Raw genomic sequence first — 27,378 nt, forward strand, 5'->3', positions numbered from 1 at the left:
CTCTCTGTGCACGCCTCACTCGAAAAAGAGAAAATAATAATAATATTAATAAAAAAGAAGAAGAAGAGAGAGAGAGATTACAATCTCACAAACACACTCAGTCTCAGGGAGAAGAGAGAGAGAGAGAGAGAGAGAGTTTGGAAAAGGGAAAGTTTGGCGAAAAGGGTAGCAGAGAAAGAATGGGAAATGTTTGAAAATGGTTTCGTTTTCATGGGGTTTCTTTTGGGTGGGATGAGATCGAACTTTTTATTCTTATTTAGTTGATGTAAATTTGTTTTTTTTTTTTTTTTTTTTCTTGGAATAATATAAATGGGTGTTTAAATTGGGTTGGTTTGGTGAGAGTTGGGATTTCTCTGGGTTGAGATTTGGGAGGTAGGGTTTTTGGTGATTTGGGATTGGTTAGGGGGAGTTGGTTGGGGGTGGGGGTAGGAGTTTTTTGTGATGTTGTGTTTGGGTGTGGCATACCATTTGGATCTAAGATTTTTGGTCACTTAGACAAAAAAAGCAAGGGGGAAATATGGAGAGGAAGCTTTGGTCTTCATTTTGCCTTTGGTTGATTTTGGTGGTTCATCCCTTATGGGTGATTATGGTATCTGCTAACAGGGAAGGTGAGTATGCATGATTTTTCATTTTTATTTTTGGGATTTTTTTGTAGCTCTGATCTTTTTATTTATTAGTTTCCAGAAATGGGTTTTGGTTTTTTTGTTTCTTTGGTATTTCTTTTGGAGCATTATTGGTTACTTATGTGATAATGGGTATTGACATACTTTTTTATTTTTGAATATTTGGAAATGTTCCTTGTTTATGATGCTTTTTTGTGTAAACGAAGTTGGTGGAATATTGATAAATTGGGTTGATCACCTTGGTGTTACACATTTATGGCTTGTAGTTGTGTTGTTTTAGTTTGCGAAGTTAATGGACACTTGGAAAATGTCTCTTGACTTGGTGTAACTTTTTTATTTCTCTTAAATGCCATTGTATTCCCCTGATGCAACCTTTTGAGTTGGTCGTACTTCTGTATACAGTAAGGATTCTATTAGACTTTCAGCTAATATGGTAGTTTAAGATCCTTTTTTCTGCGCTTTGAAAAGACCTTGAGTCCATACGCTTGACTCTATATGTTATTCTACATGTTGACTCTACTTGTGATGACCCTTTTGTTTAGTGTGTCAATGGTTGCAAGATTCTTACACATGTTCTATGTCAGCCGCCTTAAATCAGGAAAAAGTGTTAAATCCCATATTTTTAAAGGCTCTCATTTATTTTCTTCAGGTTTCTGTGTATTCTAGTGTCATGTACATGAGATTTTCATGGGTGGTTAGTATCCCCAACAGTTTTTCTGTTTTCAGACTCTGATATGGTGTTTTCAAATGTGCATTCTTTGCAGCAAGAACTTATTCTTATATATATTCACTTTGAAACAGGTGATGCCTTGCATAGTCTGAGGACCAACTTACAGGATCCCAACAACGTTCTGCAGAGTTGGAATCCCACCCTTGTAAACCCGTGTACATGGTTTCATGTCACGTGCAACAATGATAATAGTGTGATAAGGGTGTAAGTTTCTGCCATAGATAATCTCACCAAACCTGCTAAATTAATGAATTCGTTTAAGAAGATCTCGTGTACCTTTTGCTAAAGTTCAGTCTATGCAGTGATCTTGGAAATGCTGCTTTGTCTGGTCAACTTGTTCCACAGCTTGGCCTTCTCAAGAATCTACAATATTTGTAAGTGGTAGTATTACTTCAAAGCTCTTTTCGCTCTTTGTTTTATAATATCCCTTGCTTTTGCCCTTTGATCAGTGAACATTGGTCGCACCTTGGGCAATAAAACAGCCTATTGCATCTTGCACTGAAATAGGTCCTATTACATTTTTTCTTGCCTTTGAAATTCAATTGGCATAGTCTTACACCATTTTTACATCAATAATGGCGTTTTTAGAATTCCTAGTGAGAATGAATAGAATCAATAGCTGAAGCAGGTGTTACTCAACTGAATGTCGTGAATAAATTGCCATAATTCATAGGAGGCTTCTAGTATTATACGACTTATGTTCATAAATAATTAATTATATTTGTATTTTTGAAATTATATGATGTTGATAACTTTCTGATGCTTTCCAAGCACTCACAATCACTTTAGCAAAGCTATCTTTCTACGTGATGATTTGATGATCTTATCGGCTGTTTTGATTTGTACAAGTTTACATTTATGCTTGTCAGTAACATCTAATATCCATCTATTTTGAGGGATATTGCTAACTTTTGGTGCATTACTGTATCTCTCTCTTTCTCTAGGATATCCTTACACATTGGAATTGTATCTCTCCATTTTTTTCCCCTCATCAACCAATTTTGTAGTTTTTATTTAGCTTTGATGCAATATCGCCTTTATTGTCTTGACACGCAGAAATAACATGCTAATTTCACTTTGTAACAGGGAACTTTACAGTAATAACATTAGTGGAACAATTCCTAGTGATTTGGGGAATTTGACCAGCTTGGTTAGCTTGGATCTGTATTTGAATACTTTTACTGGTCCTATCCCGGACACCTTGGGCAAGTTGTCAAAATTGAGAGTTCTGTGAGTACTCTTATTCTTATTCTTTACCTTAATTATTTGTTTATCTCGTTGGTGTACTATGATGTCATCATAGACTTTTTCTTTCAAAATTATATACCTTTCACTTTTCAGGTTTTATTGAACTATTACCCTTTTACAATACCAAAGTGAAGAATAATGTAAGAAAGTGGGCTTTGAGGGTTGAATATATGAGGATTTTCTATAGGTCCTTGTGTCAATTAATAAATATTTTCACGAATCTTCTTTACTTATAATTTATGTTGTGCAGTGTCATGTGAAAGGGATATCTTTATTAAAGAGAGAGATAGAGTAAAAAAAAGGAATGGTAAATATGATGAGAGTTTATATTTGGAAGTTCACATGTCATCAAAATCTTGAATTGTGGAAACCATATTCCATCATAAATTAAATTTATTCCCTTGATTGGTTTGAGGTCTTTACACTGTTAATTTTCTACTGTAATGGTATTAGTTCTTAAAATTATTTCTTTTGTAATATTTGTGTAAGGATAGTCGGCTTAACAACAATAGTCTGACGGGTCCAATTCCTATGTCGTTGACCAACATCGCCTCACTGCAAGTGCTGTAAGTGACTATTGCTCTTGATGCAAACTTATACTCTCTCTTTCCCACCTTCTCTTTTTCTTTTTTAATATATGTATACTTATAACTTAATGCCTTGATGTTGTAAACCGTAGGGATCTATCAAATAACAAATTAACTGGAGAGGTTCCAGACAATGGCTCATTTTCTTTATTCACTCCCATCAGGTTTATAGCTATGTTTGATTTTTCTTACATTCACTATTTCTTATGTCTAGAGCTTGGCTGAACATGACGTTTTCCATTTTTGCAGTTTTGCTAATAACTTAAATCTATGTGGCCCGGTCACTGGGCGGCCCTGTCCTGGATCCCCCCCATTTTCGCCTCCTCCTCCTTTTGTACCACCACCCCCAATTTCAACCCCAGGTGATTATTTTGTTGCTTCTTATTTAATTTGTTCTTTCAGAATTAAGAAAAAGTTATGCATACCCTGTTCTTATTCTGGACATGAAAGTATGTCCATCTTTACTGTTAGTTTTTTAGCTTATTGTTTTACCATCTGTTGCCTGATTGAATTGTTATTTATGAGGCATTTGCTTTTGTAATTATATATAAAACCGAAGTTAAGCTCTTTTTGTCAGTATGCTAGCCAAATGATTATTATTAGACATTTGTTATTTTAAATGATGAATATGATGTTCAAATGTTAGCTGTGGATAATAATTTTATCTGTATATGCTTAAAATTTTCTAAATAATCAAAGGTTTACACTTGCCTACTTGGTGGTTATAAAACATGTGCTGGTGAAGCTTTCTTATTTCGTTATTGGTGGGCTCTTTCTTCCAAGTTTAAGAAGTAATTTTTCTTAAAAGTTAAAGATCAATCAATTAGGTAACACATGTTAGTGGTGTGCCTAAGGCGCAAACAAATTTGGCATCGCGGCTTCGACATAGCTGGAGGACAAGGCAAGGCCGAAGTGGGGGACGAGCCATAGTGATGTTGTTTAGGCATAGGGGAACCAGCAAAAGGAGGTTGTGGGCGATGTTGAGGAGCACGGGGCAGATTGAACAATGGTGGTCTAGATCTGCCTATGTTGGGGGTCAGATTTGAAAAGTTGGCTTGAAGGGAGCTGAGTGTATCCACACTATTTTGACGAGATAGACGAGCATCATAACTGAGAAGCAAACTATACACTTCTCCCATTGTTGGTCGATCAGCACGAGCTTGAATAGGCATAACATAGGCATTGTATTCCCATCCCAATCCGTTAAGGAAATAGAGCAATTGGTATGTGTACGGAACGAGTTCACCTGTAGAAGCCATAATGTTGCATAAACCTCTGAATTTCTGAATATAGGAGAAGGCAGAGAAACCATCCTTCTTCAAGGTCTGCAGCTGAGTACGAACTTCCGAGAGCCGAGAAAGAGACGCAACAGAGTAGATCTGGTCAAGAGAAAGCCTGATTTTTGCTGCAGTACGATAACCCACAATCTGACCGAGAAGCGATTCAATGATAGAGGCATATATCCAACTCATAATGAGTCGATTATATCGATTCCAAGTGTGAACCTCCTGGTGGACAGGATCGACAGAATCTGAAGCATTTGGAACTGGGCAAGGGCGATTTCCAGTGATGAAGTCCTCCAAACCGTTAGCTATGATGATGTTGAGCATTTGTGTTTGCCATACCACGAAGTTGTTTTCATCCAACTTGACTGCAATCAGTTGATTGACAGAAGGGAAAGTGGGTAGGGTGGTAGTATAAAAAGAAGGTACCGTAGGTAATGGTGCAAGAGGAGACGGAGAAGAAACATTTGGTACTGAAGGAGCAGGAGTGGTCTCCTCTGGAGGAGCAGAAGAGGAATATGTGGGGCTATTGACAGAGGCCATTGGCGGAGCATGTTAGGCTTCTGATACCATAATAGAAAAGAAAGCTAAAGGAATGGAAAAGATGTAATTCGTATTCCTTGAATTAGAGAAAAGGGTACAAAAGAGCTATATAGTGACATATAGCAGGACCACACAACACGTGGACTCTGCTTAATAAAAGAGTAATGCTCAATATAATAAAAGAAGCAAAGCACACACTTAAGGAAATTAATACACATTAATCATTTGGTTTAACATATATCACTCCTCACTAAAGCTCTTTTGTTTCTAAACAACCAGCTCCGCGTTCAAGTTTACGTTCAAACGTTGGGCAATGACCTCAGGGTCAATTTTTGTCATGTCCTCATGGCACAAAGTAAAGACATCTTTATATTTCGCTGAGAAATTCTCTAGCTTGGTGCTTAACTCTAAAGTGAGACCAAATCTGAACTAGGCCTCATACTCATGATGCTTAGAGTCGATTTTATAAGCAACTAACTCTTCAGTAACTTTGCCCTATCCTTCTTTCATGGTCTTAGGGGCTGAAGCTCCTCAGTGTCCTTAAAGTGAAAGAATGAAGTAGCTCAAACTCGCTACCATGGCATACGATGTTACTATCCATGCTCACAAATTCATCGATCTTAATAGTTGGAGCTCAGGTCATTGTTACGTAGCAAGCTCAACCTAAGATTGGTCACCATACATGACTTTGACCCCTTCTTTAGTGGAGAGCTTCATTTCTTGGTGGATACTATTGGTATTAAATGAGAAAAAGAAGAATAACAACCGAGATATTAAATGACACATAAATAGATAAGAGATTACCTCTAGTAGCATACAAAGTGTTCTTGAATCTTTTTGTATAAATCAACGAAGTCAATCTTCAAACACACAATGAGGTGTTTAAAATTTTTTATAGTTTTTTTTCTCAGGGAGAGTCTGACAGTCAAAATTTAACACCTTCTTAAACTTATGAAAAATATTGCTTCTTTTCAGGTTTATAAATATAATTAACTAATGGGTTTATACATTTTTGAACCCTGTGTTTTGTCCCATTACCTGTTTGGACCCTGTGTTTTGACAAATTACTTTTTGGACCCTATGTTTTGTAAAATGGTTAAAATAGAACCCTAAACTCAATTTGGCATCTCCTTAGCCTTTTCAGCCTCCTCCTCAGCTTCCTCTGCCTTCAATTGAGCTTGCCACCTCGCCAAGAACTCTTCCTCGAGGGTATCCAGGAAGCTTGTATCAAGGTCGGCATTGTTGGCCCAGATCCTGTACATGGCCGTGTCTACTGTGCGATCCTTCTTTTGCTTGAATTCCTCGAGGAGGTGAGCCTTTTCACCCTCCATTATGTCGATGGTGGCCTTTTTCTCCTCCTCGACCTTAGCGTTTAACTTTTCAAGCTCCTTGACTCTTGAGTTCTCCTCTTCAAGCTCTTTGATTCTCGAGTTCTTCTCTTCGAGCTCGGCCTCCAGCTTCGACTTGGCAGCTTTGAACTCATTAGCGAGCTTGAGCTGGAGATTCTTCGACTCTTGAGCATAGGACATGTTCGAATGAATCTTATTGTTCAGCTTGTAATTCAGCTGAGCAAATTCAGCAAGGGCCTATATACAAACAACTTGGGTCAGAGCATATACCAAGTAAAACCCAAACAAATAACAACAAAGTAAGAGAAAAATTACCGATGAGATGAGCTTGGTACCCTTGTCATAAAAGGCATTGGAGACTCGCGTGTTGGTCAGGAACTGCCACTGAGGAGCACTGAGATTGCTGAAGTTTTGGCCCACCCGAGACAAAACTTCCGAGCTGAGGGTGGCTCCGTGGGTCCCAGCGGCACTATCGATAACGTACTCACTAGAGAGAGTCGAAATCGATAGTAGACGCTCACAAGTTGGAGCCAGCTTCTTCGGAGCTGGTGCGGTCGACTGATGGATTTGAGTGGTAGGAGGCAGAGAAGGAGCAACTTCGGCAGGTACCCCGACCTGGGGGTCTGTGATCACAACTTGGCTTGGGCCTTGGGGACCCGGAGGAGGAGGAGTCACCTCAGCCCTTTTTGGGACCTTAGATGATCGTCCCATTTTTTGGGATGCCCTCAGGCGTTTGCTTTGTTTGGCTCCTGAACGATGATTGAGCACGTTATCGAGGTCAGAGTCCATATCGCCTGCATAAACGAGTCACACATTAGTATACGAGCTCAAAATACTGAAGTAAATGTGAAGCTAACATTTAATGGAAACAAAGATTCAAGTGACGAGAAACCTAACTGGAACTCTCCCCCGAGCTCATACTCGGCGACCAAGTAATCCCCTTATCTTCAGAGGAGGTTGGGGGAGTCCTTTCCCTATATGTGGAAGTTAACCTCGAAAGGTCTCTATAATCATTTTTTCCGTATTGAACGACTACCCATCCCAAACTTCATTTAAAATATACATGGTTTGGTATTTCCCTAGCCAACTATCAAATCTATGAACCCTATCGTCTACCCAAGACCATACATAGAAATCATCCTTGAAATCTGGGAATAAGATCAGGGTGTCGAGTTTATATTGTAGTAGGGAAGGAGACCACAAGGCCGAGCTGAGAATGACTTTACCTCTGTCACTCGAGCTCGAAGCCTCGTTGTTCGCATCATTTCCCGAGCACAGACTCATGTGGCGACGAGCTGGGGATCGGGCCCTTGAGCTCGTTGACCTCTGCCTCGAAGGAAGCTTGTCAGTAGGGAGTGGTACGTGTTCCCACATAATGTATTTTTGGTAGGTGGCATTGTCTATTGACTAGTCCTGCTCCAGAAGGCCGCAAGCTCGAAGCTTATCTTCATGAAGAAGATAAGATAGAGAACGCCTGCCGTACTACAGCTGGAGCAAAGCTTCCTTGTGCTCCCTCATTGAGTCTGTAGGAGTAGGGCGGTGATAGTTGGTTGAAGAAATGGACGCATATCAATTAGATCGAGCCTAAACATTAATCAAGCATGAAAATAAGGGAGGATATGTACTTATGAATTCGTTGGAATGAATAGAATTTCGAAGGAGCCAGGCCATCTGTCCAGAAGAAGGCCAGTTTGAAGTTGGGGGGATGGTTGGGCATGTCTTCAAAAAATTTCTTCTCCTTGGGATAGCTCGACAAGTAGTAGAAGCCGTCTCCTCCCCGAGCCCGGGAGGGGTTGCTTTTCAGGCAGAAGAGATACAGGATCTCTCATAGTGAAGGTCCTTCCCACTTTAATTCGTGGTACAGCGACCTTAGGGCTGACAAGACCCTGTATGAATTGGTCTGGAGTTGGAAAGGCGTGAGCCCAACAAAATCCAGAAAATCCTTAAAAAAAAAGGATTTCAAGGGTAGTAGAGCCCCTGCCTTCATATGCTCGCGACTCCAGGTCACGAGCTTAAGTTTATTGTCAGGACAACCATCGCCCAGGGCGTAGCAGCTTCGTTCGTTGGAGGTGGGAGCTTGACACCTTAGCGAGCCTGATAATCCTAGGTCGTGGCGAGCCAGGATGTCGGAGATTTTTCCTAATGAAGTAACTGAGCTCCAGTAATGCTCGACCTCGAAAAATTCTCCCCTGGAGGTAGGAATAGCAGCAGGTCGCGAGGTGGACGGATGATTTGATGAATCCTCCATCAGCGAGAAAGTAAGCTTACCAGGCTTGTAGGCAACGGTTACTTTGAGCGTGGGGTCGAGAGGGACCGGTCTAAGCTCGGGGTATGGATCTAGATAGATTGTGACCCGAAGTTTCCTCCTTTTTCTCTCCTCGACCACGTCAATTTGACGTCGGAAGTGAGCTCGAATATCTTCTTGCTCGCACCTCACTTTATGTTCGTGAATTAGCCGCTGGTTTCGAGTGAAGGGCGATTCAGGACTTGGAGTTGTCGGGTAATAAGGAACTGCGAGCATTGACTCCCACCGTTTTTCCGGATTCTACGATTTCTAGCAAGAAAGAAAAGAGTGAAATAATAATAAAATTTTAAGTGATTCAAGCTCGAATGCCCGAAATCACGGAATAAGCTCGATCGAGACTGAAATCTCGAAAGAACGGGTCGAACTCGAGGAAATACCCCGAGCCATTGTAAGGTTCGGGCTTCGAGCGTGTAGTTGGCGCGAAGGAGGGAAAGTGGATTTATTTTAAGAATTTCGGATTTTTAGGGAAAAAGTTGACAGTTACCCAAAAAGGCGATAATTTTGGGAAACATGCAATTTAAAACCCTAATTCAGTACCCTATTTCTTGGTCTACACAATACCTTGCCCGTAGTCTAAAATAAATAAATAAATAACCTACATTTACGTCTTTTGAACTAAATCTGGGTTTGAAACCCATGATATCAAAGATTTTGAACCCAAAATTTACGCAGTATCAGCTAAACAGTGTGGATGAGATTACTAATTGCTACAAATATTCTTATAAAACTAGTGAGAAACTAGTAAATACGTTATCGGTTTAGCAGAAACATAAAAATGCACGAAAAAAAATAAATGTATGGAGTCAAGAACATGAAACTTACACACTGAAGCTTGTGGATACAATGAAATTGACGACTGAAGGAGTGGTTGCAAGAGTGATCTCACAGAGTCGAACAGGCCAAGATTGTTTTGTTTTCTCGATTTAGAAAACATGCAAAGAGGAAAAATGATTTTTTGGCTTTGGTTTTTCTTTTTGAAACTCAAAATGTTAAAATGAAGAAGAATGGGACGACACAATTATATATATGTCCCAAGAGGAGATCAAGGGTCCAGCTAATCTGGGCCTTTGGCTGGATTTGGTCAGGTGGACCCTTGATCCAACGGTCAGGTGTGAATGTAACAATGGCAGCAAAAAGCTGGAACATGAAAGGATGTAGGTGTGCTGACAAGGTACTCAAGTACTTTGATTGAGCAACATGTGGCTGATGCGTGTCCACACTCGAGTGTGGTAGGCAGTTCAGTTTTCAAAAAATGGGCAATTCAAAAGTTTCCTTCAAATGGGATTCGAACCGATACTTTTGAGGGGGCAAAATGTTACACCCAGATTTCGAGAACGAGATCTTTTGACCTCGAAATTCAAGTTTGTATGGTGTAAGCTCGAAATAAGCAAGGTCATTATGAGGTCCACCAGTCAGAGATCTCGTGGGCTCGAATAGTATGTAGCCTCAAAGGTGTTTCGAGCCTATAAAGTGAACTCGCAACTCACAATAAGCAAGGGTTCGACACTTGTATAAGTTTCTTGATGCATCTTTTACCCTCAAACAAGATGATTCGAGCTCGAGAGGAGTAACCCTATTTTGGGATCCCATGTACTAAACAATCATTTTAATGAAAATTATCTGTTTATGACCAAAATCTTTTAAACTTTACCTGTTTATGACTTTGGGATCATGTTTTCGTTTGAAAGACTTGATTAGCAAGTCCTGCACTATTTTAAACACACAGTGTAACGGTCTTGGCTACCCAGGGCGTTGCAAAGCTGGACCATCCTTGAGTTGGATAGCTTAGGTGACAATGTGTACATATGCGGGTGCTCGACCGCCACGGCCAAGGGTTGAAAGAGGAACTAGGGTTAAACCCTATTTTGCCGCTTAGGTCGGCTGGTTGTAAATATTTTGTTGTAAATAACCTTTAAATTATATTTTTGGGATCCCAATGTATATGGTAAACATTTCAGTAAAACGTTATATCTTAACCAAAAATTTTAACCCTAAACCGCTATTCCTACTTAGTTACACGATTATGGCCAAATGACTCGATTAGTGAGTTTAGCACTGTTTAAAATGCTCACCGTAACGGTCCTTGGAGTTTAGGGCGTTACAATATCCATCGGAACACAGATCTAACCTTTATATCTCATTAAACCTATATCTGATACTGTATAGTCCCTAGATACCTCAGCTAGGACGTCCCCTCTAATCCTTGTCAGCTGTGGATCACCCAACCGACCTTCCTTTATTTTCTCCAACAGTGTAGACTGTAGCGCAATGTTGGCCAACTGGCCTAACAACAACTCTATTTCATGTAATTGATCAATCAAATCATCTATCATTGACAAATGATACCTGTTCTTAATGGTCAACTTGTTCAGTTCTCTGTGATCTATGTACATCCTCAGAGACCCATCCTCTTTCATCACAAATAAAATTTGGCGCACCCTATGGCGAGAAATTGGGTCTGATGAAACCCAAGTCTAGCAACTCATGTAATTGTATCTTCAATTCTTTCGACTCTACTGGGGCCATACTGTAAGGTGCCCTAAACATTGGCTCTATCCCAGGTGCCATTTCAATAACAAACTGTATCTCTCTATGTGGCGACATGTAACATCCCAAATTTCCTAATATGGCTTAGTGCCTGAATTAGGGCCAGGAGAGCCATAATTGGTTTAATGTGTTATTATATGATTACATGCATGATTATGTGGGTTGTATTTGCATATATATGGGATCGTTTCTTATAAGAAGGGCCATACTCAGAGACCCATCCTCTTTCATCACAAATAAAATTTGGCGCACCCTATGGCGAGAAATTGGGTCTGATGAAACCCAAGTCTAGCAACTCATGTAATTGTATCTTCAATTCTTTCGACTCTACTGGAGCCATACTGTAAGGTGCCCTAAACATTGGCTCTATCCCAGGTACCATTTCAATAACAAACTGTATCTCTCTATGTGGCGACATGTAACATCCCAAATTTCCTAATATGGCTTAGTGCCTGAATTAGGGCCAGGAGAGCCATAATTGGTTTAATGTGTTATTATATGATTACATGCATGATTATGTGGGTTGTATTTGCATATATATGGGATCGTTTCTTATAAGAAGGGCATTTTCTTAATATTGGCCCGTTGATGGTGTATTTGTATATTTATGTGCATGTATGTGATATATGGGTGAGACCACATTATTATGTGGATATATTTGAGTTACTCGGCATGAGACGATCCTAGGAAACAAGTTAGCAGTTTAGTCATAACGGGGTCAAATATTAGGCTCGGGGTGAACCTAGGGGTAATTTGGTACTTAGTACATTACCGGGATTGAGCGAGTAATGGGAAATGATTTGGTAATTATTTGAGGACATTGGGAGTAACGGGAATTGCGAGACGTTAATTATGATAAATGAGGTATGTGGAAAATGACAAAATTGCCCTTAAAGGGCTTTGAGATAGAAGGTTGGCCCTAGGGGTATATTGGTCATTTCCCCTTAAAGTTTAGATATGCTTAGCCAAGGGAAGGTTGTAGAACGAACCAAAGGAACATGGCACACTCTCTCTCTCGGACACACTTTCTCTCTCTTTTCCTCTTTGATTTTCTTGAAGCTCAGTTTGAGCTAGGTTCTTGATTGGGTAAAGCTACGGGAAATTCAGTGATTGAGGTAATGATTCTAAGCTTGAATTTTGAAGTTATTTCTCTGTTTTTATGATGCTCTTAAGCTTGAAATTTTGGTTACAGAATTGGGTTTTTGGTAATGTTTTGATTGTTTTAAAGCTTGGGTTTTGTTGCTGGTTTGGTGATAATGTTGTATTGAGTTTTAGTTTTGATTTTGGGATTGTTTGGAAGTGTTTTGTGGTGAGTTTTGAGCTAAGGAAAACAGGGGTGTTGGGTACGCAGGGTCAAGTTGCGGCTATGTTCTTGGGCGCCGCAACCTGAGCGAACCCCAGGGCCTAGGAGGGGCTCTGTCCTGATAGCGTGTCGCGACCCTCAAGGGCAAGTCGCGGCCCGCCCCTGGCACCCAGACATGGGGCATTTTGTCTGGGAGGTGTGTCGCGACCCTTGGAGGCAGGTCGTGACTCGCCTAGTTCTTTTAAGCCAACATAGGTTTTAAGGTCGAGGTTTCAAACCTTAAGGCTCGGGATCGAATCTACTACCCGGTTTGGTAGAATTTGAGGTCCCGGGGGCTAGGACTTGGTCTGGGAACCTTCAATTGCTGATTATTGATGGGATTTCATATTTGATTATGATTAGGTTACCGCTAAGGGCTCAAGGTCAGGATCGTGCTCAAGGGTCGTTCTTAATTTATTTTACGCTTAAGCCGGAGGTAAGAAAACTGCACTCATTATGTGACATACATGATTATTGATGAAGCATGTTGAGTGCTCTATATATGGATATATGTTGCATTATGAATGTTTGGTTGCATTATTTACTTGAGAAAGGCACTGACTTATCAGTCAAGAACGGCAATAGCGCTGGCCGTAAAGCACTGACTTATTAGTCAAGAACGAAAATAGTGCGTCGGGCGCTAGTCAATATGATTAGATCTAATCAAGAGAGCATTACATGCTCGTCCGACCCAATGACCCAATGGTCGTAGAAAACTAAAGCACTTAACTAGTTCTATGGCTAGATACTCAAAGCTAGGGCAAAAGGCCCAGGGTGGCTTTATGGTCACATGGCTAGGGCAAAGAAACCCAGGTTGACTCCATGGTCATCTGAATAGAGCTAGGGCCCCCAGAATGATTCCATAATCATTTATTGGTACTTGTATGCATGCAATAGTAAGTTTTCTTGCTGAACCTTGGCTCACGGGTGCTATGTGGTGCAGGTAAAGGAAAAGAAAAGCTTACCCAGCCATGAGTGGAGAGCTTAGGTGGCGATGTGTACACATGCGACCGCTTGACCACCATGACCAAGGTTTCTCAGAGGAACTAAGGTTAAACCTTATTTTTGCCGCTTAGGTCGGCGGATTGTAACTTTTGAGTTGTAATGACCATTTTGGACTGTAAACAACTTTGTAAACATTATTATGAGATCTCATGTACAGTTTAACATTTTTAATAAAATATCCATTCATTTTGACCGAAATTTTAACCCTGACCCATTGCTTACATTTAGATGCACGTTTATGGCCTAAAGACCGTTTATCGGGCTAAGCACTATTCAAAATACATAGTGTGATGGTCTTGGCTAACAAGGGTGTTACACAAATCATTTTGGATGATTGGACAATCATATGTTGGCCTGAAAAAAAAAAACTGATACCATTTTAAATTTTAATTTTATTTAAGAAAAACTTAAAAAGTTCTAAATTTGGGCTTAGATTATTTAGGCCTGTATAAAAAAATGAATTGGCCTGCTTGCCAAAAATAGATCGGCCCATTTAAAGCACGACCTGGGCTCGGGCACAACACGAATATTTCGTGCCATGGGCTGTGTTGAGCCTAACTTATCATAATATGGGCTAGCCTGACCTGTAACGACTCAAAATCGCTAATAAGGCTTAAGAGCCTTGATTAGTGTGCCAAGATGGCATTAATGGAATAATTGTGATTTAAATGAGTAATTATATGTTTAGTAATGTTTATATAATAATTGATGATATTATGTGTTAATGTGATATGAAATAAATATGTGATATATGTGAGAACCACATTATTATGTGGACAGGTTCGCAGAGCACGACTCAAGACGATTCTAGGGTCAGATAGCGGGAAAAAGTCACAACGGGACCTAAGATATGACTTTGGATAAGTCAGGGGTATTTTTAGATAGCAGGTAGCGATTTGGATTATCGGGTCATGAAAATAAATATATGGAGATATATTTGAGGTTAGGATGTCTAGGCGGGAATATTGGGGGATTTTACCATTTTGGCCTCGGGGACGGTTCCGGCACCCCGAGCCTCGGGATTAACTTAATGAGTGAGATAGACATAAGGAAGCCTTTAGAAAATACAAACCGACTAAAACTTTTATCTCAGCTCTCTCTCACTCTCAAGGAAAACAAAGGGAAGGAAAAACACAGTGAACTTAAGGGGGAACAAGCAGGAATTTCTGAGATTTGTAGTGAGGATTTGGAGGTTTAGCTCAGGAGTAAATCAAGAACAAAAACAAGGATTAAGGTAAGCATCTAATCTTCTTTTCTGTGGTTGAATTCTGAGTTCTAGCTGGGTTTTGGTCAAGTTTTGAAGCAAACATGGTTTTGATGTCTTAAGGCAGAATTAAGGAGGAAACTTGGAGATTTAGCTTGGCTTTGGCTTGGTGATGTGATTCAACAGAAGAGGTAAGTTTTAACTCATGGTTTAGAGGTTTTAGATTGGGTTTGGATGGCTGGTTTGAATGTTCATAGCTCTTGAGTTTCAGAAATTGAAAAGAGAAGATTAGTGTGTGTTGGGTTGGGTTGAGTTTTCTGTGGAATTAAATTGTTTAAGTCATGTTAAAGGTATTGGATTTGTTGGGTGTTGAAATAGGGAGCTTAAGGGTGGTTGTGGCTGAGGTTTTGAACCTTGAAATGGTGTAAATTCTGGGTTCGAAGGGGAGGGTCGCGGCTCTGTTCTAGAGCGCTGCGGCCCTAGCATGCAAAGGAGCCAAGGAGGCTCGGCCAAAGGCAAGCGCCGCGGCGCCCAAAGCAAGGGTCGCGGCGCGTGTCCTCCTTCAGCTGTGGTGTTGGTTCTGTTTTGGGGAAGGGCCGCGGCTAGGCTTCAGGGGCCGCAGCCCTTGGTTGCACTCATGAATTTTTGAGGGTTTTAGGCACGGGAAAGTGGTCTAGTGTGCTTGGGTTTGGTTTCACCACCGTGCTTGGTGGGATTTGGAATCCCGGGAGTTAGTTTTGTAACTAGAAACCTATATTGGAGTATTAATGGAACCCTATACTTTGGTTGTGACTAGGAGATAAAGACTTAGGCTTGGGAGCGGATCGTGCTTGAGAGGCGTTGCTCGTAATCCAATAACTGCACAGACTAAAGGTAAGAAAACTGCACCTGGTTGAATATATGTGACGGGACTAAGGGCTCCTTATTGTAAATGCTTGAAAAGATGGTATTATGCCATGCAAGCCATTTAGTGAACCAACGGCCTAAGAGTGCCAAGGGTTTCACTAGCGCACAGGGCGCGGCTCGGCCACTGGTAGCCGAGGACAGCTTATTATGCACTGAGCTCGGTTTAAGCGGGCCGGAGTCAGTGGGTTAAACAGAGGGTGCGGCCTAAGTCGTCGGCCCTGAATACTATGTGATATGAGTGTTATATGTGATAGAATGTACCTTGAATCTGATTATATGTGCTGAATATCTGTTGGGGACTATCTGATGGGAATACATGCATAATGAATTAATTGTCTGTTTTTATTGACTGAACTGTTTAAAATGTTTTCTTGCTGGGCCTTGGCTCACGGGTGCTACGTGGTGCAGGTAAAGGCAAGGGAAAATTAGACCAGCCTTGATTGGAGAGCTCAACGAGCGGAATGTACATAGCCAGGTGCTCGGCCGCCACGGTTGAGGTTTAGGCAAGAACGTGAAACCTGAAGTCTGTTTGTTTTGCCTTAGTATGGCTAGTGAATACTCATGTACTTTTGGGAGTCTGTAAACTTATTTAAAACTTGTTTTCTTATGGGATCCCATGTTTACTACAGTTTAAATATATGAAATGAGTCTTTTGAGACCAAAACCTTTCTAACCCTGACTCTACATGCTTAGTGACACGTCTTTAAAATATTGACTTGATTAGCAAGTCTTGCACCTTTATAAGTACACAGTGTAACGGTCTTGGCTATCCAGGGCGTTACAACTTGGTATCAGAGCGTCCTAGGTTTAAGGATTCCTGAAGACAGCCTGGACATGTACATTCGCTGCTGGAGACAAGCTCAAGTCAAGGTTGGTAAGGTGTATATGTGTGTTTATGTGCTTATGTGCCTGAGATGAGCTATGCATTTTGTGATTCATTGAATTGCTGGGAAGCATGAGGTACTGATAGGGCTTGGCCCTTGACTGCTGTGTGAAAATATTGAGGCATGTTTATTAACATTGTCGTGCATGTAAATGGGTATGTGGATGATTAATTGTATATAGTGTATGGATGCTTATATGGGTTGGCTATTTGTGATTGATTATGGCCTCGTTTGGAATGGCTTTTTGAAAAGCCCAAAGCACTTTTTAAAAAAGCTATTGACTAAAAAGTGTTTGGTAAAATAAAAAAAATAGCTTTTTTAGGAATTTAGGTTAAAATTATAGCTTTTTATCAAAGTTGGCCCACACCAACTTTGAGATTTTAGCTTATACGGAAAGCTGAAATTGTTGTTTAATGATATTTTTTTTGGACCAAAATACCTCATTTAAATTAGAATTATTAGGTCTTCTTTTTCAATCGTTAAATCTTCTTCACCTTGCCTCACCATTTCTTCTTCCTTCTTCCTCACGGACTACACTTCTCTATCAAAAACTCCAGCACAATCAAGTCAAGGTATTTCTCTAACTTTTTTTTTGAATGCTATATTAAACACAGATTTATTAAAGGGCATTTTATATATATATATATATTTGTACAGTGGTTTGATTATTGTTTCTGTGATACTGGGTTATTCGATCTTCTTCATACCAATATATTTGTGTGTATATATATATATGGGTTGGACTTGTTTAGTGGTTTATTTTGATGCATTTCCTTTTTGTTTCTAATGGATATATAGAGTGCATTTGTTTTTTTTTTGTTTCTAATGGATATATAGAGTACGACGCAAACGAGAGAGATTTTTTTTGTTTCTAATGGATATATAGAGTAGAACGCAGAGGAGAGAGAGAGATAGAGAGAGAATTAAAGTCGTATATAAAGTTATATTCAACACTGAAAGAAGTAAAGTCATATGTAGAGTTGAATATTCAACATTGACTGAAAAAGGAGCCTTTGTGATTGACCAAGAAAAATACAGAGTGATGGGTGCCAATAGAGTACGACACAGAGAGAGTACACAGCCTTTTTTTTTTTTTAATCTTTTTTCTAAATAAACTTTAATAATAAAGAATAAGAATTACCATGAAAGAATAGATATGCTTTTTTAATACAAAAACTAGATTAGATTACTATCTTTTTGTTTTGAGTGAAATAAACAATATAAAGGAGATATATTTTGTCTAACAATATCTATAATTAAAATAATTTCATTTATGGTTGTCTGCCCTCTCAGCCGAGAAGTGGACATTAAAAATACAATTTTTACATTCAAAGATGAATCATTTATGGTTGCCATATACATAACAAAAATATCTTTTTAGTTCTTTTATTTTTACTTAATTTTCTCACTTCAAAAGTTGATTTATAGTAACCTTTTTATATGTTTATGAATGTACATATGTGTGTGTTTTATCTTCTCCCAAGGGATTCTTTAAGAATAGTCTTGAAGTTGGATATGTTGAACTTTAGTTGAATTATTTAGTTTTACATAGATGGTAGTGATTGATAAGAGTTGTTGCGTATATGGATACATCATTTTACTTTTGTATTTTTTTTATACTTATCATTTCACTTTTATTAGATGGAAAATGAAAATAATATTTGCACCAAGAGTGACGTACCAAGAAGTAAAGCAATATGGAATTCAGAGAGTTTGAATTTTTTCTTAGACTTCTGTATCAAAGAGGTTGATGATGGGCATCGTCCTACTACTTATTTAGATAAAGTTGGATATGTAAACTTGATTACAAATATGAAGAAAGCAACTGGAAGAGATTACACTAGACCACAATTGAAAAATAAGTGGGATGGATTAAAAAATGAATGGAAGCTTTGGAAGCAACTCAAGGGAAAAGAAACTGGCTTAGGATGGAATATAAAAAAGAATACAATTGATGCAACTGAAGATTGGTGGAATAGTAAATTACAGGTACATTATAATCTTGTTAAATATTTATATGAAACTAAAAGACTTTTTTTTTTCATAAATGTTACATTTAATTAACAAAAAAAATTTGTAGAGTCATCCCGATGTTGCAAAGTTTCGCATTCGGGGAATTGAACCAGAGGTAGAGGAAAAATTAGATAGGATTTTCATGAACACTGTTGCTACAGGAGAGTATGCTTGGACACCTTCATCTGGAATAATTCCATCTGAGTCTGAAAAACCTTTTAACAATATTGAAACCTTACATGAACAACTTGAGAGTAGTGACGATGATCTAGAGATGCCTAATACTGATAGATTTCTTAGAGAGAAAAATAACAAGAGATTAGCCGAGCCACTTGAGAAACAAAATAAAGCAATGAAACATGGAAAAGGAAAAATAAAGAAGACAGGGCCTTTAATGATATTTGAACAAATTGGTCGCCTTCCTGATGCTGCGGAGACAAGGAGTAGAAATATTGAAACAGCTAGAAAGGAGAATAGTATTACCAAAGTTATGAAAATTTTAAATTCTTTGCCTGGAATTGAGAAAGGGAGCAGCTTGTATTTATTTGCAACTCGCTTGTTTATCATGAAAGAGAAGAGAGAGATGTTTGCTTCATTGGAAGAACCTGAGTTGATGCTTACTTGGCTCAAGAATGAGCATACTCTGGGATAATTATAATACTATGACTTATAGTAGTAGTAGTATTTATTTTCTAAACTTTGTGTTATGACGCTAGTATATGTTTATTATGTTATTTCTTTACAGACTTTTTTTTTAAATTGCTCTCAAGATTTGGTGTTGTCACTATTTAATATAAATATGCTTTATTATGTTTTTCACTTGCATTTGTTATGAAGACTTTATGGCTATTTGGCATGTATTTTATATACTCTTTAATATACACAGGTTTATTTTAAATTAGAAATAATGGCAAACACGGATGAGGAGATTGAGTTACAATCGGCGTCTATAGCTACATGCTTTGTTCAACATTATTATACAACATAAATTGAAAAGACACCTTGTATGAATTCTTCTCAAACTGGTCATATGTGGTTGATGGAAATATTAAAAGGAAATGAAAGTAGATGTTATAGCATGTTTAGGATGGAGAAAGATGTTTTCATTAAATTATGCTATGAATTGGAAACTAATTATGGATTTAAGGGTTCAAAGAGAATGTGTGCTCTTGAGATATTAGGCATGTTTTTATTTACATTAGGTCACGGTGCTGGAAACCGATTAACACAAGAGCGATTCCAACACTCAGGCGAGACAGTTAGTCGATATTTCAACAAGGTTTTAGATGTTTTATGTCATATGAGTGTAGATGTATTAAAACCACCAGAATTTAAAGATGTTCCTGAAGAGATATTGAAAGATTCTAGATAAATGCCTCATTTTAAGGTAAGTCATACTTTAAAATTATACAATTTTTTAATAATTTTTTTCTAACTAGAGTATATTTTTATAATCTTGTATTTTTTTTCTAGAACTGTATTGGCGCAATAGACGGTGTACATGTGAATGTTGTAATTCCACTTGAAGATCAAGTACCATTTGTTGGTAGAAAAGGGATACCAACTCAGAATGTCATGGCAATATGTAATTTTGATATGCAATTTATATATGCATATGCTGGGTGGGAAGGTTCTGCTCATGATACAAGAATTTTCTATACAGCTTTACGTGATTCAACTTCAAATTTTCCAAAACCTCCCCAAGGTTGTCATCTAAACACATTTATAAAATATTAAAGTCTTTATAATTTTGTAATTATATTTTTATATTTTATTTGACAGGAAAATATTATTTAGTGGATGCGGGATACCTACAAATTACAGGTTTTTTAGGACCATATAAAGGCCAAAGATACCATCTACCACAATTTCAACGAGGTAGCAAACCTACGGGTTATAAAGAGGTATTCAACCAGGCACATTCTTCTCTTCGAAGTGTTATTGAAAGAACTTTTGGAGTATGGAAGAAAAGATGGAAAATATTAAGAGATATGCTTAGTTATCCATATCAGAAGCAAGTGAAAATAGTGATTGCATCAATGACCTTGCATAATTACATTCGAAGGCATGCAAAACGTGATCGACATTTTGAGAAAATTAGAGATAATCCATATTATTGTGTAGAAGATCAAACTAATATTGAAGATGAAGATGAGACAGCTAGAGCTTCAAATTTAAATGAAATGGACAATACTAGAGATCTGATTGCTGCAAGTTTAATGGGATATAATTAAACTATATTCTTATCTATTTTATTTTATTTAAGTTTTGTATTTTGTCGTATCAAATTGACTAAATTTAAATTATTTGTTATGATCAAAATTTATAATAATTTAAAAATAGACAATATTTATGTTGATTTTTTATTTTTTAAAATTTAATTAATCATTTTATTATACGTATATATTAAAAGAATTAAATATTATAAAAAATCATTATTATTTTTAATAAAATAAAAAATAATTATAAATATGTTAATATGTATAAATTTATTCAAACAAAATTAGTTAAATACATATGATACCTATTTTGGTCATTCTGTATTTAACAGCTATCTAATAATCTAGTTTACCAAACACTTATATACAATTTTTCCAACTCACAGTATTTCTAAAGTTATAATTTACCAAACACTCAGCAGCTTTTTCTCACAGCACAACTACAGCTGCTTTTTCTCACAGCACAGCTACAGCTGCTTTTTCCCACAGCACAGCTGTACCAAACTGGCCCTATGTTCTATTGATGAGTTTTGGATAAGCTTTTACCCTGTCGTCATGGTCTGACCGCCGAGTCGTTATTTGCAGATTGACTTGGATAGCTATGCTTCCAAGAAAATCTTCACGACTAGCCGGCACTAGGTCCGGGACCAAGGGTGATGACCAGGGCCAGACTCCTCCGCCAGTGCTTGAGAACTGGCAGCAGTTAATGGCTGAGATGCAGGCTCGATTATAGAGTCAAGACGAGCAGATCCGTATTCTGCAACAGCAGGCTCCATTAGGGAGTGCTGCCCTTGCTTTACCACCAGCAGTGGTACCAGCTGTGCAGCCTGGGGAGGTTGTTAACAAGTGGGAATCGTTATATGAGCGGTTCAGGAAGCAACAACCCCCAGTTTTCGAGGGTGGACCGGATCCGTTGAAAGTCGAGCAGTGGCTAACCATGATTACAATAATTCTGGATTTCATGAGAATTGAGGGACGGGATAGGGTGGCCTGTGCCACTTATATGTTGAGGGAGGATGCCCGCATTTGATGGGAAGTGGCATCGCAGACCAGAGATGTTGCCACTTTGACTTGGGAATGTTTCAAGGATTTGTTTGGCCAGAAGTACTACAATGTTGCTGTCAGGGCAGCAAAGGTCAATGAGTTTGTGAGTTTGGTACAGGGCAATATGACTGTTATTGAGTATGCCCTGAAATTTGATAGACTTGCGAAGTTTGCACCAGATCTTGTGCCTACTGATGCTGCTAGGCAAGATCATTTTATCAGGGGGCTTAATGCTATGATAGCGCGGGATGTCAGGATCACAACGGTACCTGGAGGAATAACCTATGCCCAGGCCGTTGAGAGGGCTCTTACCGCCGAGGAAGCGGAGAACAAGATATGGAAGGAGAGCGCAGTGAGGCATGAGGGCCGCAGGGCGGTGCCTCCTTATTCAGGGGCAGGTAGGGGTGGAGGCCCCAGTGACTTCAAGAGAAAGACTCCTGACACTTCGGCCGCTCCTGGTTCTAATAGGAGGGGTCGGGGTGGTCAGAGAGGCTGTCAGGGTGGCGGCGAGGCATGGCGGACCTATCCAGAGTGCCCGAGGTGTAGAAGACGCCATCTGAGCAAGTGTCGGGCCAAGGCATGTTTCGTGTGTGGGGCAGTGGGACATCTCAGGAAGGACTGCCCAACGGTAAAGAAAGGTGAAGCAGGAAAGGTGGATAGCTTGACTCCAGCTCGAGTATTCACCTTGACTCAAGTAGAGGCTGAGGCTAGTCCCTCAATAGTGACAGGTCAGCTTTCTAGTGCTGGCTTTCCTTTTACAGTATTGATTGATTCTGGTGCTACACATTCTTTTGTTTCTAGTAGAGTGATTGATAGACTGTGTAGACCTAGTGAGTATCGGACCGCAGGGTTTGGGACTCTGTTGCCTACAGGGGAACTGGTAGTCTCTAGGAGATGGATTAGGGCACTGCCAGTGATGGTTGATAGTAGGGAACTCTTGGTGGATTTGATTGAGTTAGATTTAGAGGATTTTGATATGATCTTAGGGATGGACTGGTTGGCCAGATATGGAGCTACGATTGACTGCAGAAAGAAGATTGTGACTTTTGAGCCTGAGGGCGAGGACCCTTTTGTCTTTGTGGGTGCGGTGTTTGGACCCCGCATACCCATGATTTTAGCGTTGAGAGCCAGGGACTTGTTGCAGGGGGGATGCATAGGTTTCTTGGCCAGTGTGGTGAATACCATCAGAGTTATGCCGACAGGGCCGGGAGAGACCAGATTGGTATGTGAATTTTTGGATGTCTTCCCTGAGGATCTACCAGAGTTGCCGCCGCGTAGGGAGATTCAGTTTGAGATTGAGTTGGCACCGGGGACAGAACCAGTATCAAGGACATCGTACAGGATGGCACCAACAGAATTGAAATAGTTGAAGATACAGCTGCAAGAACTTCTGGATTTAGGGTTTATCAGGCCTAGCTATTCTCCTTGGGGCGCTCCAGTGTTGTTTGTTAAGAAGAAGGACGGGACTTTGAGGATGTGCATTGATTACAGAGAATTGAACAACTTAACTATTAAGAATAAGTACCCTCTACCAAGGATTGATGACTTGTTCGATCAGTTGCAAGGTAAGACGGTGTTCTCAAAGATTGATCTTCGATCTGGTTATCACCAGCTGAGGATCAAAGATGAGGATATACCGAAGACGGCTTTCCAGACGCGTTATGGGCATTATGAGTTCTTGGTCATGTCTTTTGGTCTGACCAATGCCCCAGCAGCTTTTATGGATCTGATGAACAGGGTGTTCAAGGACTTTTTGGATCAGTTCGTCATTGTCTTCATCGACGACATCTTGGTATACTCCAGTTCAGAGGCAGAACATGAGCAGCATCTCCGACAGGTTTTGCAGAGGTTAAGGGAGCATCAGTTGTACGCCAAGTTTAAGAAGTGTGAGTTCTGGCTACCAGAGGTGACCTTTCTTGGACATATAGTTGGGGCAGAAGGGATTAAGGTGGATCCGTCCAAGGTAGAAGCAGTTAGAGATTGGCCGAGGCCGAGGAATGCCTCGGAGGTGTGGAGTTTCCTTGGGTTGGCTGGTTACTACAGGCGATTTGTAGAGGGGTTCTCGAAGATTTCTTCGCCGATGACAGAGTTGACAAGAAAGAATCAGAAGTTCATCTGGACAGAGAAGTGTGAGAACAACTTTCAGGAATTGAAGCGACGGCTTATTTCTGCGCTTATGTTGAGCCTTCCTTCGGAGGAAGGGAAGTTTGTGGTCTACTGTGATGCGTCAAGGTTGAGTTTAGGCTGTGTGCTGATGCAGAATGAGAAAGTTATAGCCTATGCATCTCAACAGCTGAAGGAGTATGAGCAGAGGTACCCGACTCATGATTTGGAGTTAGCGGCAGTGGTGTTCGCACTGAAGGTATGGCGTCATTATCTGTATGGAGAGAAGTGCGAGATATACACCAACCATAAGAGTCTGAAGTATTTCTTCACCCAGAAAGATCTGAATATGAGACAGAGACGTTGGTTGGAGTTGGTTAAGGATTATGATTATGATATCCTTTACCACCCTGGGAAAGCCAACGTGGTGGCAGATGCGTTGAGCCAGAGGGGCCCAGGACAATTATATAGTTCTACTCAGATCTCGAGAGAATTGGTTGATGAGATGGTCAGGGCAAAGATAGAACTGGTGGTGGGCCAGTTAGCCAATATCACTCTACAGTCGACCCTGTTAGAGCAGGTCAAGGAGGGTCAGTTGACAGATGTGCAGTTGCAGGATAGTAGGCAGCATGCCTTAGCGGGGACAGCTAAGGATTACTCAGTTTCAGAGATAGGTTTGCTCCGATATCAGGGGCGGATATGTGTTCTGGCGGATGAGGGAATTAGGCGTGAGATATTGGATGAGTCTCACACTGCGCCATACTCACTTCATCCGGGTACCACGAAGATGTATTAGGATCTACGGACATTATACTGGTGGCCCGGGATGAAGAAGGATGTAGTTGAATATGTATATAGATGTTTGACATGTCAGCAAGTTAAGGCTGAGCATCAGCGATCAGCGGGGTTGCTTCAGCCTTTGGGTATCCCAGAGTGGAAGTGGGAGGATATTACGATGGATTTCGTAGGAAGATTACCCAGGACAGTTGGACTTCATGACTCGGTGTGGGTGATAGTGGATAGATACACCAAGTCAGCTCATTTCCTACCAGTGAGGTCAACTTACACCGTGGAACAATATGCAGAACTGTATGTGAGGGAGATAGTTCGTCTCCATGAGGTTCCAAAGTCGATTGTATCTGATCGAGACCATATCTTCACCTCTAAGTTCTGGGGAGCTCTGCAGAGAGCCATGGGGACTCAGTTGAAGTTTAGCACAGCTTTTCATCCTCAGACTGATGGACAGTCTGAGAGGACGATTCAGGTATTGGAGGACATGCTTAGAGCATGTGTGATTGACTTCGAGGGTTCGTGGAGTACGTATCTCCCATTAATTGAGTTTTCATATAACAACAGTTATCAGTCCACGATTGGAGTGGCTCCTTATGAAATGTTATATGGAAGGAAGTGTAGATCGCCTATTCACTAGGATGAGATGGGTGAGAGAAAGTATTTGGGGCCAGATATGGTTCAGAAGACTAATGAGGCCATTGAAAAGATTCAAGCTAGAATGCTTGCCTCGCAGAGTAGACAAAAAAGCTACGCTGATCCTAAGCGTAGAAACGTGGAGTTCCAGGTTGGGGACCACGTGTTTCTGGGAATTTCACCGTTGAGAGGTGTGAGGAGATTTGGAGTAAAGGGCAAGCTGAGCCCTCGGTTTGTTGGACCCTTTGAGATTCTAGAGAGGGTTGGGCAGGTGGCTTATAGGCTGGCCTTGCCACCGTCTCTATCAGGAGTTCATAACGTGTTCCATGTCTCTATGTTGCGAAAGTATGTTTCTGATACAACACATGTGTTGAAGTATGAGGACCTAGAGCTACAAACGGACTTATCCTATGAGGAGAGACCAGTCCAGATTTTAGACCGGAAGGACAAAGTTCTGCGGAATAAGACAATTCCGTTAGTGAAAGTGTTATGGAGGAATAGTAAGGTCGAAGAAGCGACCTGGGAGTTAGAGACGGCGATGCGGGATCAGTATCCTGAGTTATTCAGGTAAATTTCGAGGACGAAATTCTCAGTAGGAGGGGATAGTTGTAATGACCCAAAATCGCTAATAAGGCTTAAGGGCCTTGATTAGTGTGCCAAGATGGCATTAATGGAATAATTGTAATTTAAATGAGTAATTATATGTTTAGTAATGTTTATATAATAATTGATGATATTATGTGTTAATGTGATATGAAATAAATATGTGATATATGTGAGAACCACATTATTATGTGGACAGGTTCGCAGAGCACGACTCAAGACGATTCTAGGGTCAGATAGCGGGAAAAAGTCACAACGGGACCTAAGATATGACTTTGGATAAGTCAGGGGTATTTTTAGATAGCAGGTAGCGATTTGGATTATCGGGTCATGAAAATAAATATATGGAGATATATTTGAGGTTAGGATGTCTAGGCGGGAATATTGGGGGATTTTACCATTTTGGCCTCGGGGACGGTTCCGGCACCCCGAGCCTCGGGATTAACTTAATGAGTGAGATAGACATAAGGAAGCCTTTAGAAAATACAAACCGACTAAAACTTTTATCTCAGCTCTCTCTCACTCTCAAGGAAAACAAAGGGAAGGAAAAACACAGTGAACTTAAGGGGGAACAAGCAGGAATTTCTGAGATTTGTAGTGAGGATTTGGAGGTTTAGCTCAGGAGTAAATCAAGAACAAAAACAAGGATTAAGGTAAGCATCTAATCTTCTTTTCTGTGGTTGAATTCTGAGTTCTAGCTGGGTTTTGGTCAAGTTTTGAAGCAAACATGGTTTTGATGTCTTAAGGCAGAATTAAGGAGGAAACTTGGAGATTTAGCTTGGCTTTGGTTTGGTGAGGTGATTCAACAGAAGAGGTAAGTTTTAACTCATGGTTTAGAGGTTTTAGATTGGGTTTGGATGGCTGGTTTGAATGTTCATAGCTCTTGAGTTTCAGAAATTGAAAAGAGAAGATTAGTGTGTGTTGGGTTGGGTTGAGTTTTCTGTGAAATTAAGTTGTTTAAGTCATGTTAAAGGTATTGGATTTGTTGGGTGTTGAAATAGGGAGCTTAAGGGTGGTTGTGGCTGAGGTTTTGAACCTTGAAATGGTGTAAATTCTGGGTTCGAAGGGGAGGGTCGCGGCTCTGTTCTAGAGCGCTGCGGCCCTAGCATGCAAAGGAGCCAAGGAGGCTCGGCCAAAGGCAAGCGCCGCGGCGCCCAAAGCAAGGGTCGCGGCGCGTGTCCTCCTTCAGCTGTGGTGTTGGTTCTGTTTTGGGGAAGGGCCGCGGCTAGGCTTCAGGGGCCGCAGCCCTTGGTTGCACTCATGAGTTTTTGAGGGTTTTAGGCACGGGAAAGTGGTCTAGTGTGCTCGGGTTTGGTTTCACCACCGTGCTTGGTGGGATTTGGAATCCCGGGAGTTAGTTTTGTAACTAGAAACCTATATTGGAGTATTAATGGAATCCTATACTTTGGTTGTGA

General features: G+C 40.1%; 2 protein-coding genes across 10 annotated transcripts in view; both read left to right on the forward strand.

Annotated features, from left to right (window-relative positions):
- LOC133806879 (somatic embryogenesis receptor kinase 2-like) lies at positions 1-18,401 on the forward strand. 7 transcript variants are annotated; one of them, XR_009879087.1, is made up of 9 exons: positions 6-608; positions 1,425-1,557; positions 1,656-1,727; positions 2,440-2,583; positions 3,096-3,167; positions 3,281-3,352; positions 3,438-3,550; positions 14,343-15,639; positions 16,081-16,732. XR_009879087.1 is itself a non-coding variant. In XM_062244965.1 (9 exons), the coding sequence occupies exons 1-9, from the start codon at positions 518-520 to the stop codon at positions 18,206-18,208; spliced, it is 723 nt and encodes a 240-aa protein (XP_062100949.1). In that variant the 5' UTR covers positions 6-517; the 3' UTR covers positions 18,209-18,401. The 7 variants fall into 7 exon arrangements, 5 of the variants coding, with proteins under 5 accessions (XP_062100946.1, XP_062100949.1, XP_062100950.1 ...); XM_062244965.1 differs by lacking the exons at positions 14,343-15,639; positions 16,081-16,732 and adding exons at positions 17,114-17,128; positions 18,198-18,401; XR_009879088.1 differs by lacking the exons at positions 14,343-15,639; positions 16,081-16,732 and adding exons at positions 12,921-12,993; positions 13,501-13,752 and having other exon boundaries at positions 7-608.
- LOC133806881 (L10-interacting MYB domain-containing protein-like) overlaps positions 18,369-27,378 on the forward strand; it is a 9,797-nt gene continuing 787 nt past the window's right edge. The window contains exons 1-4 of one of the 3 annotated variants that reach the window (XM_062244970.1): positions 18,438-18,545; positions 19,456-19,956; positions 20,043-20,274; positions 20,352-20,473. In XM_062244970.1, coding sequence (XP_062100954.1) covers positions 19,942-19,956; positions 20,043-20,274; positions 20,352-20,473 — 369 coding nt within the window. In that variant the 5' untranslated portion in view covers positions 18,438-18,545; positions 19,456-19,941. Of the gene's footprint in view, positions 18,546-18,636; positions 19,415-19,455; positions 19,957-20,042; positions 20,275-20,351; positions 20,853-27,378 lie in introns of those variants that run through there. The other 2 variants (XM_062244969.1, XM_062244968.1) reach the window with 2 other exon arrangements.

This window comes from Humulus lupulus, chromosome X (genome assembly GCF_963169125.1).
Source record: "Humulus lupulus chromosome X, drHumLupu1.1, whole genome shotgun sequence".
NCBI classification, from domain to species: domain Eukaryota; kingdom Viridiplantae; phylum Streptophyta; class Magnoliopsida; order Rosales; family Cannabaceae; genus Humulus; species Humulus lupulus.

What these genes read in the sequence shown, in the direction of transcription:
- LOC133806879 (XM_062244962.1), top strand. Translation starts at nt 518, where the DNA reads ATGGAGAGGAAGCTTTGGTCTTCATTTTGCCTTTGGTTGATTTTGGTG. An exon ending in CTCAAGAATCTACAATATTT is followed by an intron (nt 1,728 to 2,439) that starts GTAAGTGGTAGT and finishes ACTTTGTAACAG; the next exon opens with GGAACTTTACAGTAATAACA. An exon ending in TTGTCAAAATTGAGAGTTCT is followed by an intron (nt 2,584 to 3,095) that starts GTGAGTACTCTT and finishes GTGTAAGGATAG; the next exon opens with TCGGCTTAACAACAATAGTC.